The 16,148-nt window shown below is 35.6% G+C and overlaps 1 protein-coding gene across 1 annotated transcript in view; it reads right to left on the minus strand.

Annotated features, from left to right (window-relative positions):
• The window catches only part of Atrnl1 (attractin like 1), a 656,020-nt gene that overhangs the window by 433,264 nt on the left and 206,608 nt on the right, over positions 1-16,148 (minus strand). The window contains exon 20 of the mRNA XM_033761235.1: positions 456-549. Coding sequence (XP_033617126.1) covers positions 456-549 — 94 coding nt within the window. The remainder of the gene's footprint in view (positions 1-455; positions 550-16,148) is intronic.

Consider the following 16,148-nt stretch of genomic DNA (forward strand, 5'->3'; position numbering starts at 1 on the left):
TCATTGCTTCATATTGTTATCCAATCAACAAAGGCTTTAATCCAAACAAATCACACTATTCATGACCAGGATCTAGTATAATTTAAGACATTGGGGTAAGATGTTGCAAAATACAAATGTAGGGTTTTTTGCTAAAAATTATTTGGAATTTCAAAATAGTAACAGAAAAACATTTAATGTGATGTGCTTCTAGGCATGGGCCCCTGTGCAAATTCACAGGCCATGAAGTTGGCTCAACTTACAACCAAGCTTTAGTCATAAAATATTAGGCGCAATCTTCTGTTTTAACACATAGGATTCTAATTTAGTTCCATTGATTTTTATGACCAAAAGACCTTTCTTATAAGAAGTGCCCTAAAATCATATATGATTTCACCTCCCTCTTAACTTCATCAAGTATGGATAATACAAGGTACATTAAAAAAGAAAAAGTTTTAAAAATCATTGGTACTTACAATTGGCATTGATCACCTTTTATTCCTTTTGTTGTGCAGAAACATTTTCCTGTGTGCAAATGACAAATATTTGCATGGCCACTGCATGTACAAGCTGTAAGTTCAAAACCAAAAATAATATTGAGTATTCTACATCACAAACATTTAAAGTGTGATCAAAATATGCAGTGAATATTTAAAAAGGTGTTATAGTGAAAGACACATTGCCATGAATCACTCTCAAAATATTTCTCCTCACTTCAAACATTTATCTCATCATTCCTGACACTTTTTAAATGGGTTTCCAAGAGTTAAAGCAAGATTACAGCACCTTAATTTCAAAATGTATATCTATAATCTCTATGTTTTACTTTAGACAATTTACTTAACCTCTTCAGGCTTAATTTCCTTACCTGCAGAAAATAAATAATAGTACTTCTCATATATCAAGCATTAAATAAATTCAGCTATTACTTTTAGTATTATTACTACTGATAATGCTAACAAATATTCCTATATATTGTGTTTTTTAAAAGCGTGTGTGTTTTGCCCTAAAATTATCCTTTGAGATGATTGAGATTCTGAGATTATTCTTTTATTACTTCAAAATACTAAATGAAACATTCAGCTGGGAAATAGCGACACATTATCGGTTTTATCCATATGAATTCATCTTAATTTTTACTTTGTTGTTTTCTCTAAGAATCATATTCCAATTATTTAAGACACACTTTATTATGTACAATATCCATTCAATTAGCAGATTCTAATTTCTATGTGCATAATATCTATTTCATTGGAACTTTTTCATTTCGACAGTCACCATTCAAATGTTGTCATCCCCTTTCTCTTACTAACACCAATACAATCATGTATTAACTCTCTCTACCTTTAGTATTTCTGGGTTACAATTTATTCTCCAATCAAATGACATAAAGAGACAAGGCTAATTATGTCGCTAGCTCTTTCAAAACTATTTAGTGCAAACTACCGTGTTATTGAACACCACCACCTCAGTAAACAATTCTAAACACGTGCACATATTAAAATGATTAGTCAAATTTTCCAAATGTTCAAATTTTGTTTTTTCTTAAAATATCAGTATTTTTCTTAAAATATCAATATCATGTTTCTACTTCATGAACAAATATAAAAAATGGATCCTGTATAACAAAATGAAATACAATACAAGACCAATCTAAACATTTTCTAAGGAACAGATTAAATCTGTAGTTGGCAATGCTCATCTTGATTTTATTGAAGCAGAAGAAGTAAAAAAAAAATAGAAAGAGGAAGAGGATTTGGTGGGAATTAACACGGGAAAAAATTAGTATTATAGACAAAGTCTCTGTGTCCAAGGGAATGGTTGCTTATCCTGTTGCCTAAGTCTAAGACATACATCACCTAAGCTCTTTAGAGAGTCTAATGTGAGTTCCTTGGAATCTTAGTGGCATTTAATAGAGGACTTCTGAATTATTCAGGTGTGAGTAGCTGTAGCTACTGAAAAGTACTGGAAGGATATATAGAAAGGCATACTTTCGCATTCTTCCTCCAGGCAACCTGGAGTTATATAAAAATCTGGCCGAGGACCAGCGACAAACATTAGGGAGTGCTGACTGAAGGAGCTGAATGGGAAGCACGATTGGGAAGGAGGAATAAAGGATGAGTCACTCTCATCCAGAGAACTGCCCACCAACTGTCTCAGAAGGGTCTCCCCCTCAAAAAAAACTGCTCTAAGATTGTGAGAAAGGATTGGCAGTACTGCCTTTCTCACATACAGGATTTTAACCACAGGTGACAGCTGTACTTCCCACAAAGGACTATGTGATTTTCCCCTCCCCACTAGAAGGACAAAAACTGGGATGTAGCCCAGTGGTAGAGCATGTGTCAACAGGTATAAGGCCCTGAGTTCAATCTCCTCAAACAACAACAATAAACAGTTACCAATTCAGTAAGGGAGGAAGGACCTAAGTACATATAAATAGAGAGAACATATAGAACAGAGAAAGAAAATAGAGCTTCAAAACAGGTCAGACATTTGATTTTCATCTGATCTAAACAATTTCACCCATTATTTAAATGTGTTTGCAATTTAAATTCTATAGGATTCTTTATAGTAAATAAGAGTGAGTCTGGAATTTCATACAAAGTTAAGGAAAATTCTGTTCTGCTTAGTACATTCTGAAAATGACAGAGAAAAAGACTGTTTTGATTATAACCTATTAATCTTGCTTGTGCATCCTATCAATTACATATTTACTAGCAAACAATTTTTTGAGGAAATATCATTCATTATTTTGTGAAAGAAAGAAGGTATAGTTGTGATTTTAAATTGTGTATACATTCTACTCTTATAAAGCTGTTAGCAACTCAAACAATGAGATGAATACAAATGAAACCATCTAAAGACAAGAATTATTTCAATGTGATACCACTTGCATCAGTCTGTGTAGTATTTCCTTGACCCATTTCATTACTTCTCACTATCAGAAGAAAGTACTAGCCTAAACTTGTGTTCAAGAATTCTGTTTTTTTAAAATCAGCATGCATAAATCATTTACAGCTAATGTTTTATTAGCAAAGGAAGATATCTTTAACGAATTCTTAAAAACAATGTCAGACAAGGACGAAAGAGGATTACTCATTTTGGAAACAACAGACCAGCACGATGCAAATAGGAGAGGGACTAGCCTAACTAGGGCAATGAGAAGGCTGGACCTGGACACACACAAGGTCACACAGGGAGTTAAGCAGAGGAGGGCCTGATTCTACTTACAGTGCACCACTCAGAGCACCCTCAGCATCACCTTCATGAGTCCTTCCTAAGAGATGACTTAGGTCCAGGAATGGCAGAGAGCCTAAGGCCCATTCCTCCTTTCTACTGGCATACCCAGGGTGGTTGGCATTGGCTCCACAAAAACAGCCCCAGCACTCTGTGAGGCCCCTGGACAGCACTATATATATTTAATACCCTAGAGAGCATCATGGTCTTCCCAGTGCTTCTAGTCCAAGGGGCTAGCTTTAACTTCCCTGGGATAGCTCTTGTTCTCATAAACTTGTACTTCTATTGATTGCCTTGTCTCCTCTCTTAACTCCTCCCTGATGGGCCTACAGCCCAGTTGCAACCCATAACCACAAAGATTCACTTACTCCTGGCTTCTCACCTAGACTTTCCTAAGGAGACACTGAATTCTAGAGAACACAACAAAGACACAAGCTTTCTACTGGAATCCTAGAAGTATCCAAAACATGTTTAAAGCAGTGCACGTGATGAATGAGGATAAGCTCTGATCTTCATTTGTCTGAAAAAGGTGGTAGCACCTGGGACAGCAGCCTGAAGCCTGAGTAGGAGCCTGGTGACAAGAATGGAATGGCAGCCAGTGAAAACCTGTGCAACAGGCTGAAATGAAACAGTGTATCCGAAAGGAGGCAACCTGGGATACACCAAAAATCCCATCAAGGACTAGGACGTGGCCTCATCCTCACTAGTGGCCAAGTCCTGGGGCAAGATGTGAATGTTGGGAAAATCCAGAATTTCAGATTCTGAAGGACTGGTGGACTGGCAGAGAAGGACAGTGCCTCCAGGTGCTTCTACCCAGGATCCTCAGTTGAGACTCAGTGACCCTGGGAACTCAAATGTCTAGGATGGCTTCAGCTTCTCAAGCTGCATTTGAGAGGATTCTGGAAACAGCAATGCTGTGGAATTACCAATTGTAGCAGCCTTGACTCCCTAGAGATTTCAGGGCTCGTGAATAAGACAGATGGACTCATCAGTATCGAGGCTTTCCTCACATCCCTCATCTAACATGATATCCCTGAGCCAGGGACTGCGTTGGGCATTGGGGATATAAAGTCTTAGGAGGGCGTAGGAGTAGCTGATAGTGACAGGGATGTGGGCAGCCCTCTGTAACATTTCATCCCCAAGTGCTGCTCAAAGAATGTTTTGAACTGTCAACTGTATCCAAAAGATTCTATGAAGATGGGTCCTGGGACCTGAATGAGAATGACAATACAGACACAAGCTGCTGAAAGACCATTTACTGACTCACACTCAAAGCTGAACAGCCCAGAGTGAGTGGAGCCTGGCACCACAGGACTCCTGGCTCAGGGCGCCAGAGAGTTACTAAAGCTCTTTACTGGCTAGCATGCCACCACTACCACATGAAGATTTCTACTGCTGCAATGTGATCCAGAAGCTGAACAAGAAAGTACCTCCCTATACCATAGGATGGCTCTATGATAACATAAGGCAGATCTGGCTTCCACAGCACTACTCACAAGGATAAGAAAGATAGTCCAGATCACTGCCCACAAGTCAGGAGGTGGCATGGGGAATTTAGGACTCATCCTGAAGGCAGCCAAATTCCTGGATCTGTTTTTTATCCCTCACATCTCCTCCACCTTCTGCAGCCTCCATGTTGTTTCTGCAACAGGCCTGCTACAATGGCCACAGTAGAGAAATCCAAATTCAGATGGCCTTGTTTCTCTAGATTATAAACCTCAAACTTAAAGATATCCTTTCAGGAACTGTCATACACCTTATCCCTCCTGTGCTTTTTTTTTTTTAATCACTTTTCTTCCCATCAGTAATTAATTATATGCAACCTTCTCCTATCTAGTAAACAACAAACTTTTCTCAAATTCACTTTATCCTCTAGTTTTTCTCACATCCAAAACTCTTGGTTTTTTTTTTTTTCTCTCCCTGAGTGCCCACTATCTGCTTTCCTTCTTCATACTCAGCTCTTTCAGATGGGCTTTCTCTGCTTTCTTTCCCCATTCAGAAACTTTTCTTGCCAAAGTTCCTGGTAGTCTTGTGTCTTTGATCTGATGATCTATCAGCAGCATGGATACAACTGATCATAGATAAAATCAAAGAAAACTATTATATCAAAACTTAATGTATCTTTTAAAAAAGAAAAAAAAACTAATACAATGATCCCTGACCATGATACAATTAAATCAAAAGTTAATAAATAAAATTTCACCAAAATGCCTATGTCTGCATTTAAGAAAAGAAATAAAAACTTCAGGGGAGTAATGTTGGTAGATTGTAGAATCAAATTTTCTGGTAAATGATTTATAAATTGAAAAGTCTAAACTTTCATGAAGAAACAGTAGCAACAAATAAATAGAAGCATGCAGGTTGGAAGAATAGATATTATTAAAATTCTATACTACTCAATGAGATCTAAAATTTCACTGCAATCCCTGTCTATTGCATTTTTCACCAAAATAGAAAAAAATAACAAATTCATATGGAAAAAAAAGACTCTGAATAGCCAACACAATTTTGAGAAGCAAAAAAAAAAAAAAAAAACAATGGCATTCCCACAAAAATGGCCATGACTACTAATGGGACAAGATACAGTGTCTAGAAATAAACTTGTGTATTTACATTTAATTTTCAAATCAAGTTCCAAGAACAACCAAAGTATATGTGGAGGGTCACTAATAAATCATATAGAAAAACTAGACATCCACATGAAAAGGTGAACACTTGTCTTTTAACATATAAAAAACATTAAAGCCCAATACATTAAATACTGAAACATAAGGCTTGAAGTGGTAAAACTATCAGAAGAAGGCCGGAGATTTAGCTCAGTGGTTCCGCTGCCTGCCTTTCTGTTTTTCCCCACTGGCCACTTTTGAATGTTCTCCCCTGGGAGTAAATTACCATACTGAGGCCTTGTTTACTATATATAATTTTCTGGTTTGTTTTGGATTTTGTATATCGCCATAAGTCTAATTCAAATGGTTAGAGGTGACAAAATTAATAGTTACCACAGTTTGTCATTTTCTAGGCTGTTTGATGCTGTTATTATTGTTGACTATACTACCTTAGCCAGGTGACACAATTGTTCTGATCAGTTGCTTTTCCTTGTATAAGATAACTGAGATTGCCTAATGGTCATAAACCAGTGCCAAAAACCAGGGGCCAAGTAGGTAACAGCTTCTCATCCCCAATAAGTTTAGGAGGTACCTCTTGCAATAGACTCAAAACCAAAAGGCTAGCTAAGGGTTCCAAATATTACCAGTAAAGCTACTCACAACAAGCAATTTCTAAGCATCAACCCAGTTTAAAAAAAAGAAATTCAATTTTTAAATTGACATATAATCACTGCACATATTTATGTGGTATCATGTAAAATTTTGATGCATGTATACTGTATAATTATTCAAGTAAGAAGAAGTATATATGCTTTGAACATTTAATAATTTCTTTGTGGTAACATTCAAAATTGTCTCTTCTAGACTTTTAAAAATATATTATCATTATCTATAATTATATCGATGTCCTACTCTATAATGAAACACTAAACTTTACTTCCCTATTTTGCTGTACCTTAGTACCTGTTTACAAACATTTCCCCATCCCTTCAATGCCCTACTCGCCTTAACCTCTGCTAAACACTATTCTACTGTTACCTTCTGTGAGATTACCTTTTTTATATTCTACATATGAGTGAGATAATGTGGTACTTGTTTTTCTGTACCTGACTCATTTCATTTAACATGAGTCCTACAGCTCCATCCATGTTATCATAAATGACAAGGTTTCCATATTTTATGGTCAGTGATATCCCATTGTATATATATTTGACATTTTTAATCCATTTATCAACTGATGATCAGATAGGTTGATTCCATTTTTTGGCTACTGTGATTAGTGTTGTAATAAACAGGGGAGTGGAATGGACACATATTGAAGATATATTCCTAAGTGAAATATATAAGTCACACATGTGTAAATACTGAATAGTTTCTCTGGTGTGAATAAACTATAATAGTACATAAGATCCTAATGAGATTACTGACAATGTGAAATAGGAAGAAAAGGGCTAAAGTTGCATAGGGAAAAGGTAATAAGGGAAGAAGAAAATAGGAGAAAATGATAAAATGGAAATAAAATGTTTGTAAATGGGGAGGGGAGGAGGGGGTGAAGGGAGGGCAGGGACAAGGAGCAAAAATGAGAACCAAGACCTGTCATGTGAAGGTACCAGATCCCAATGATGAATGTAACTGTACTGTATACCTAAAATGTACCAATAAACTCAATGAGAGAGAAAAAAAAACATGGGAGTGAAGATGTCTCTTTGACATATGATTTCACTTCCTTTGAGTATTCTGTTAGATATATTCCCAATAATGTACTATTGGATCAAAATGGAAGTTATGGGTTTTTTATTGTTTTGTTTTTGCAATACATAGGACTGAACTTAGGGCCTCTGCACTACATCCAATGCCTCTTTATTTAAAAAAACATTTTTTTTTTTAATTTTGAGACAGCACCTTGCTAGGTCAAATTAAAATATCCAGGTTAGGCTCAAACTTGCAATCCTTCTATCTCACCCTCCCAGAGTCCTGAGATTACAATTGTGCCCCGACACAGCCACCACAGTGGCTCTATTTTTATAGGTGGGAGGCAAAGGAATAAGGAAAGTGACCTCTAATGAATATGGGATTTTACTGGAAGAAACACATTCTAAAGTAAAACTGCTCATGATTGCATAATTTTGTGAAAACATCAAACATCATTTAATTTTATACTTTAAAATGGTGATTTTTATAGCACATAAAATATGTTTAAATACTTTAAATAATTGGTGTTTACTAAAATACAAAATACTATATTAACATTAAGCTTCTTGCTCATTGCTTGCATTTATTACCTTTGAAAATTAGATGATTAATAAAATACACACCCTCACATGAACGCATACAATAAGATTTTAACAAGGAGATTTCTAATTATTTCTTGTTTTACTAGAAGAAATTTAAAAATAAATGTTCTTATAAAAATTATCTATTCTTCATAAAAATTATTTAATAAACCTCCATAATTTTATTTTCAGTTTGTAGTATTAACTATAAAACACAAGATGTGAGAATTGCAGAAATGAAAGATAATATGGAGAACTGCCAGGAATAAAGAAAACTATTATCAAGTAGTAAATGGCACACTAGGATACACTGGGAATATGTAACATTAAATAATGAATGAATGCGTCATGGAATCCTTTAATATTAAACTGCAGTTTCAAATTAATATTGTCTTGCATTCAGAAGTTCAGTAAAACAGGATGCATATTAATATTTTAAAACTTGGATAAACAATACATTTATTCTCTATGGCAGAACTTGATAATAGTTATGCTTGCAGTGTTTCTTAAAAGAATTATCAGTGTATAGTAACTTTAATAATTTCTGAGGAAAATGCATTAAAATACCTTTTATGTGAGCTCATTTTGAGGGAATTTCCTCATGGTATCATATTTCAAAGTAAAACAGCAAATATGCACTTTAAATTAAATCGTTTAAAATTTATACTTCATGATAGTTTTTAAATTATTCTGTTGTTGTCAGCATTTGAAGCTATTTTTGTGCTGAATAAGCACATATGAAATCATGCAGTCGCCTTTTGCTTAGGAAATTTTATATGGTGACGAGTTTATAGCCTAGATATATGCTGGAGAAACACAATGCGGCCACATGCTATTTCTGTCGCCAATTATATAAAATTGCAAAATCATATGGAAACTAAAAAATAAAGATAAAAAAGATATTAAACATAATTCAAACAAGTTACATATGAACAATATACTTTAGACAGATGCAACCAAAAGGTAGTCATTGGCAGTACTTGTTTAAAATCACTTTACGTTCTTGTGTGTGTGTGTTATGTGTGTGTGTGTGCACATACATAAAAAACAATAGCTTCTGGTGGTTAGGTGATCATGTCAATTTAATATCCTTTGTATGATGCAAGCATAATTATACTTGATCAAATAATAGATACATTTTAGGTTTTACCTCAAATACAATAAGAATTCTTAATACAAAGAAGCACAGAGGCAGGAGATTTAACTCAGTGGTTCTGCCTCCGGCCTCGCAAGAACAAGAACCCAAGTTCAATGCCCTCTACCAAAATCAAAACAAAACAAAACACACAGTTAAAAATTCTACTCTACTCTTTAGAATTGCTATTACTTATTCATCTTGTGTCAATGTTGCTGGACTTGTCTCAGGCAAAACTTGAAAAGGTGCTAAACCTGAGTTTCATTTCCTCTTGCTGTGGTCTGGGAATGATTCTAACTGTTGAGGAAAGTGATACTTACCACTGGCAGTCATTCTAGACTCAGTTTCACAGGAGATCCTGATACAGCCATGGATCTTGGTCTCAGTGCCCTTCAGCTACAGTTGGAAAATATCTCCACCCAGCTGGTGACCCATTGGAAGAAAAGCCCATCTCACTTCCGAGAAGAGGCTTGCCAACCTCCTTCCCACAGTAGATCCTAAAATGGCACTGGATCTAGGCCCTAGCCCCTCTTTGTTCACTCTGGGAACAGTTCAGCACTCCTGGTACTGATAGGATAAATGTTATCACTAACCCACTGATGTAAGCCCCACTGCAAATCTTGCAACAGCCCTATGACTAAACTCCAGCATCATTCAACTGTAGTCTGAGAGCTCATCTGCCTCCCGATGAGTCTTCCAGGACAAATATACATTTATTACCAGAGATAGAAGTCTGAAGAACCTGGTCTCAAGTGTGAAGCAGCCTGTGAGTTGGTTCCAGTCTCTCTTAGATATAAAATGAGGTAATATTACTTACCCAAAGACCCAATACTCTCTAATCAAAGAACCTACACCTGCTAGACTTCCTAAGATCTAGCAGGAGTCCCTCAGGTACTAGAAGAAGTGACATTAGTCCTCATTTATGGCAATAAGCCCACTACAGAACTCAAAATGGACCCTTACACCAGCATCAGTCTTAAAAACCAAGGTCTCAAAGAGAAGTGGGTCTTTCCAGAAAACAGAGAGCTTATAATAAGAGACACATCAAAGTGAAACCCTACTATGGACACATTAATCGCTATGTTCCAATCAAAGTGTCAAAAGCAAATTGTCAAAAACAAATGGAGAATCTTCAAAACAACAAGAAATAAGAAAATCATCACATGTAAGGGAATCTCCATGAGGCCATCAGTGGGTTTCTCAACAGTAATCTTGTAAGACAAGAAGCAGCAAGATCGATGCCTTTAAATTACTGAAAGAAAAAGCTGCCAACAAAAAAAATTATACCCAGTGAAGTTGTCTTTCATAAATGAGACAGAGATAAAGGCTTTCTAAAATGAAAGGTAAAGGGGGGTCATTACTATAAAATCTGATTTACAAGAGATGATGAAGATAGTTATTAGCGTTTAAATAAAAGGATAATAACAACATGAAAAATAAGGAAACATAATATTCACTGGAAATTATAAATATATAATCTAATTCAGAATATTTTAGTACAGAAATAGTGGTGTATAAATCATTTTAACTCTAGTATGAAAGTTCAAATTTATTTTGCAATAATATAGCCATAATAATTTATTAAAAGATGTACAATGTAAAAAGCTATAACTATATAATATCAATAGTTTGTAGTGTAGAATAAGGGAAGAAAGTGTAATTCTTACACGTTATCGAACTCAAGTTGCTAATAGCTTGTTAGAATATTAATTATCAAATGTTTTATGTAAACTCAGTAGCAAATGTGAACAAAAACAAGAAAAAGCAGGTCCAGGGATTTAGCTCAGTAGTTCCACTGCCTGTCTCACAAGCACAAGGTCCCTAGTTCAATCTCCGGTACAAAAAAAAAAATGCATGCAACCACAAAAATACAAGAATTTATTAAGAAAAATAGAAAGATTGGAGAAAACAACAAAATAACTAGAAAACATTAAACAACAAAATGATATTAGTACATCCTTACTGGTGAGCAATTACTCTATTATATATTTAGATGAATCACATTCGTTAACCAAAGACATAAAGTGGCAAAATAAAGAAAATCAGCAAGGATCCACAATGAGTCTTGTAAGAGATGCATTTTAATGTTGAACACACACACATAGAAGCTAAATGAAAGAACAGAAAGAGATACTCCAAGCAAACGGTCGCTAAATGAGATCATGGATGGCTATAATAATATTAAACAAAATAGATTTTAAGATAAAAAAACTACAAATAACACAGAGATGGCCATTGTGTAACAATAGAGGGCAATTAGTTAAATTGACATAATAATTTTAAATATATACAAATCAACATGGAAGCACTACATATAATAGTAAATATAAATAGATGGGAAAAGAGATAAACTTAAAACAGTAATAATAGAAAACTTCAGTATCTCACTTTCAATCATGGAGAGATCGTCCAGACAGAAAATCAGTAAAGACACACTGAACTGGAACTACACTTTATATCAAACAAACCTAACAGGCAACTACAGAAAATTCCATCCAACAGCCACAGAAGAGACATTATTCTCAAACAAATGCAGAATATTCTCCAGGATATGTGTTAGGCCACAAAACAAGTCCTTATAAACTTAAGAATATTTAATTTAAATTAAGCATCTTTTCTGGCCATAGTGTTAGGAAAGTAGAAATCAGTAACTGAAGAAAAACTGAAACATCCACAAATATGTAAAAATTATACATCATTAAATTATAATAAGAATAATTCAAAGAAGTTAAACATACAGTAAGACAACTAAAAATAGAAACAGATGAGAACAATAATTATAGGATGCAGCAAGACAATTCAAGGAAGGAAATTTATAGCAATAAACACTTGCATAAAAAAAGAGATCAATTGAATAATAGAGCTTTATATCTCAAGGAAAATAAAAAAGAAAAGCAAGTGAAGTCCAAAGTTAACAGAAAGAAAGAAACTATAAACAATAAAGCACAAAGAAAAAAGTAAGACAAGAAAGATAGCAAAAAAAGAACAATGAAATTAAGAGTTGGTCCTCTGAAAAATAAAAATTTTCAAAACTTTAGCTAGACTAACAAAAAATGAGAACCAAATAAAATAAAAACTGAAAAACACACATGCCTGATACAATGAATCAAAAGAGACTGTGCTGAATATTTACATACCTGCATATTGAATAATTTACAAGAAATGGATAATATCCTCAATACATACAACCCAAGGCTGATTCACAGAAATAGACAAAGTACAACATTCTTTTCATGACAAAAAAAAAAAATCTCTCAACAAATTACATGTAGAACTGATGGTGAAAATGTAAATTAGTATAGCCATTATGGAAAACGTATGGAGCTTCATTAAAAAATAAAAACAGAACTGCTGAATGATTTAGCTATCCCACTTCTACTTATATATACAAAAGAAATGAAATCAACACACTAAAGAGATACCTGCACACCTGAATTAGTTGTGCTGCTATTCACAATAGCTCATAAGACATTGAGTTATATGGAAAACACAAGACACCAAAAGACAAGTACTGAAGTTCTCTCATACATAGGAGTTGAAACATCAACTTGAAAGTGAAGAGGGACTTTAGGGGATATACAATGGGAAATTTTGAATATATGCGTTGTATGCATATATTAATATAGCACACTGAAATACATTAATATATATAGTTAATTTTAATTTTCTTAAAGTTGAATTAAATATACTTTTTAAATTGCATATTATATCGTGCCATTTAGAATAGCTATCAAGGAAAAGAGAGAAATTGCAAATGCTTGTGAGGATGAAGACAGATGAGGAACATTATGCACTGTTGATGGGAATATAAATTATGAAAAATAAAATAACTAAAGTGTTAACTACCATGTGATCCAGCAAGTATATTCCTGGGTATTTCCCCAAATTAGATTAAATCTTCACACCAAAAAAATACCTTAAGCCGTAAAGATTATCACAGGATAATTCCATTTGCCAAAATATGGAATCAACATAGATAAACAAGCCCAGATGCCAGATGAATGGATTTTTTGTTTTTGTTTTGGGGGTTTTTGTTTGTTTGTTTGTTTTTAGTTTTTTGAGACAGGGTCTCACTATGTAGTTGTGACTGACCTGGAACTCACTATGTAGCCCCCGCGGATCTTGAACTCACAGCGATTCTCCTGCCTCAGGTTCCCAAGTGCTGGGATTAGAGGCATCCGCCACCACGCCTGGCCTGAATGGATTTTTAAAGTGGCGTATTTACATAATGGAATACTATTCAGCAACACAAAGAATAAAATCCTGTCATTTGTAGCAACATTTGATGGAACCAATAAACAACATATTGAATGAAATAAGCCAGACAAAAAAGACAAATACCAAATGTTCTCACTCATGAGGGAAATCAATAAGTCAGACTTGTAGCAGTATGAAATGAAATTGTGTACATTATAGATAGGGAGGGGTACGGAGGAGGAAAAATAGAATTTAAAAGAGACTTTTAGGAATTGGAAAGGATGGTAGGTAAGAAGAGGAAGGAGGGGGAACGGTCCTGGCAGAAGGGGGATGAATGGACATGATGATGTATGATGCGTACGTGTTTCGAAATATCACAGTTAACCTATTAATTTATACAATTACTATATGTTAAAATGTAACTCAAATTAGAATGAATTAGTTTTTAATTAGGTAGGCAGGGAAAGAGGACAGACTACAAACAGCCAGCACTCATAAGTCATTCCAAGATATTTACCCAAAGCAATTGTGTTTCTCATATATATCAACAAATGGACAAATACATGGATAAAGAAAATATGGTCTATATTTTATAGCTACCATGGAGCTATAAAGCAGCATAGGCTTGAGCCACTTGTAGGAAAATGGATACACCTTGAGACCAGAAATATTTTTCAGGCCACACAGGAAGTTAAGACCCAATTGCAGAAAAAAAATTTTTTTTTTCATGTTCTTTACTCTTTCCATTTTTGTGATTTTGCTTGCTTATTGTAGGCACAAGACAGACAGATGAGAGTTGCTAGGGCATCTATCTACCACTTAAAGCTTCCCAAGACAGAATAACCTGGTTATGAAACAGATCATTTTAGGCTCTGCCAAGTGCAAGAAAACTTCTATGCATTGAGTAATTTAATGTGTGCATGAGTTTAATATGTCTCTTTTGTTCTCACACTTTTGTTCTTCTGAATACTTTATTAAGCTTTTTCATTATTTTTGGGAGAACAGCTTTCACTAACTTGGTCTCCTGCTTTCATGGTGCTGACCATAGTCAAAGTCTCATTTGGGCTTTTCCCCTTGATAGTCTTTTATTTTCAACTGTCCTTAGAGAGTCACTTGCTTAAGTTTCTAAAATCTCAGGGGTCATCCCACTTCCTAAAACCACACAGAACCATCCAAATTCACCTTTCTGCCACAATTTCCAACTGTCCTCATGGACACCATATAAGCTATGGTCTCCACTTTCAGGGAGCACATAGGCCTCCTCCCTTCTTCCCTCTAAATTTGGGCAAGTTCCTCTCTATTCTGTATAACAAAATATTCAGGATATTTAGAAACATGTTCCTGAAGGCCTGAGTGCAACAAAGGCAAGAGACAATAAAAGTCAACCCAACATACTTGGAGTGCATGCACGTAGAGCTGGGATATTTTCATCAACAGATAAAAGACTCAACATTTTTACTTGGAAATGTCCAAGGATTTTTCTTAAATGCCGAGGAATAAGCTTCTAGTTCTACTAATTCAAAAAAACTACCAAATTATTTTATTATGGGAACAAATGGGAGGGATACTGTTTCTCAAGTAGTTAGATGGAATGAGTAGGGGCCCCAAGCTGGTCGCTAAGAAGTCATAGTGAGCCACAGACTATGGAAAGATCTAAAGAAAAAAGGGAGGCACTGATGTCACTCACTGCACAAGAGACATTTGGTAAGTAATGTGAGTTTCTAGAGGGACACCCCTCAGCTCAGCCTCTATCCTTTTGCAGGGATGCTCTCAGAAGGACCCCAGACCTAGTCTTCTCTCTCCTCTCCATATGCCTCATGAAGCACAAGGAAGTACCTAGCCCACTGCATCAAACGCACCATCAGGCTATATCTTTAAGAACTGGAAATGATTTTACTCTGAAAATCTTAGGGGAAAGAAAGCAACTTATCTTCTTCTACTGCAATATTGTTTGGCACCAGTATGAACTAAGATATGATGACAACTGGGTACTGAATGGAAGCCTAAATTATAATACTATTCTTCAGCTATCTGCAAAAGGCGAGAAAATTTGTCTGAAATCTATTACATTCAGGCTTTATGGTTTTAACAGAAACCATCCATCTGCAAAGGCCCAAGAGATACACTGCTTCAGGAGCATCCCTCAAACAGGAGATCAATATCACTGATGATCCCCTTCCTAGATTCCCACCTCTCTCTCATAGGGATATGGGTCTTGCCCACCTATTTAGTTAAGGAAATTATACTGAGAGCTCTCAAAAATGTCCTACTTACACTGCTCAGGCCAGTAAATCAGTCCTGCCCTCTTCAAGTGTCTCAGAAGCTCCATCAGCAGCCAGCTCCCCAGAGAGAACCAGCACTCCCCAGGCCCTTCTTCATGCTCCTTACACAGCTTTAAGCCTCACAGGACATATCTGAAGTAGAGTTTCCTACTCTTCTAACTCACATCTCATCCTCCCCCTGGCAGAGGAACCAGGAGGTTACTACAGTCCAGGTCATGTTTTCAGTGGCAGATAGATTTCAATCTTCAACTCTTGCTTTTGACCTCTCATGGAAATAAAGAGATTAGGATGTGGTAAAGCTAGCTGGGGAAGTAGGCATGACCTGTTAATTGCAAAAATCCCAGGATACATGGGCAGAGCAGTTCCCAAAGCCCTGCACATGGACCCCTCATGAGAACTCAAGCAGGTTTTTGATAGCATGGTCTAGACCTGATGTCAG

Source organism: Fukomys damarensis, unplaced genomic scaffold (assembly GCF_012274545.1).
Source record: "Fukomys damarensis isolate Sample0158 unplaced genomic scaffold, DMR_v1.0_HiC HiC_scaffold_8, whole genome shotgun sequence".
Lineage (NCBI taxonomy): Eukaryota > Metazoa > Chordata > Mammalia > Rodentia > Bathyergidae > Fukomys > Fukomys damarensis.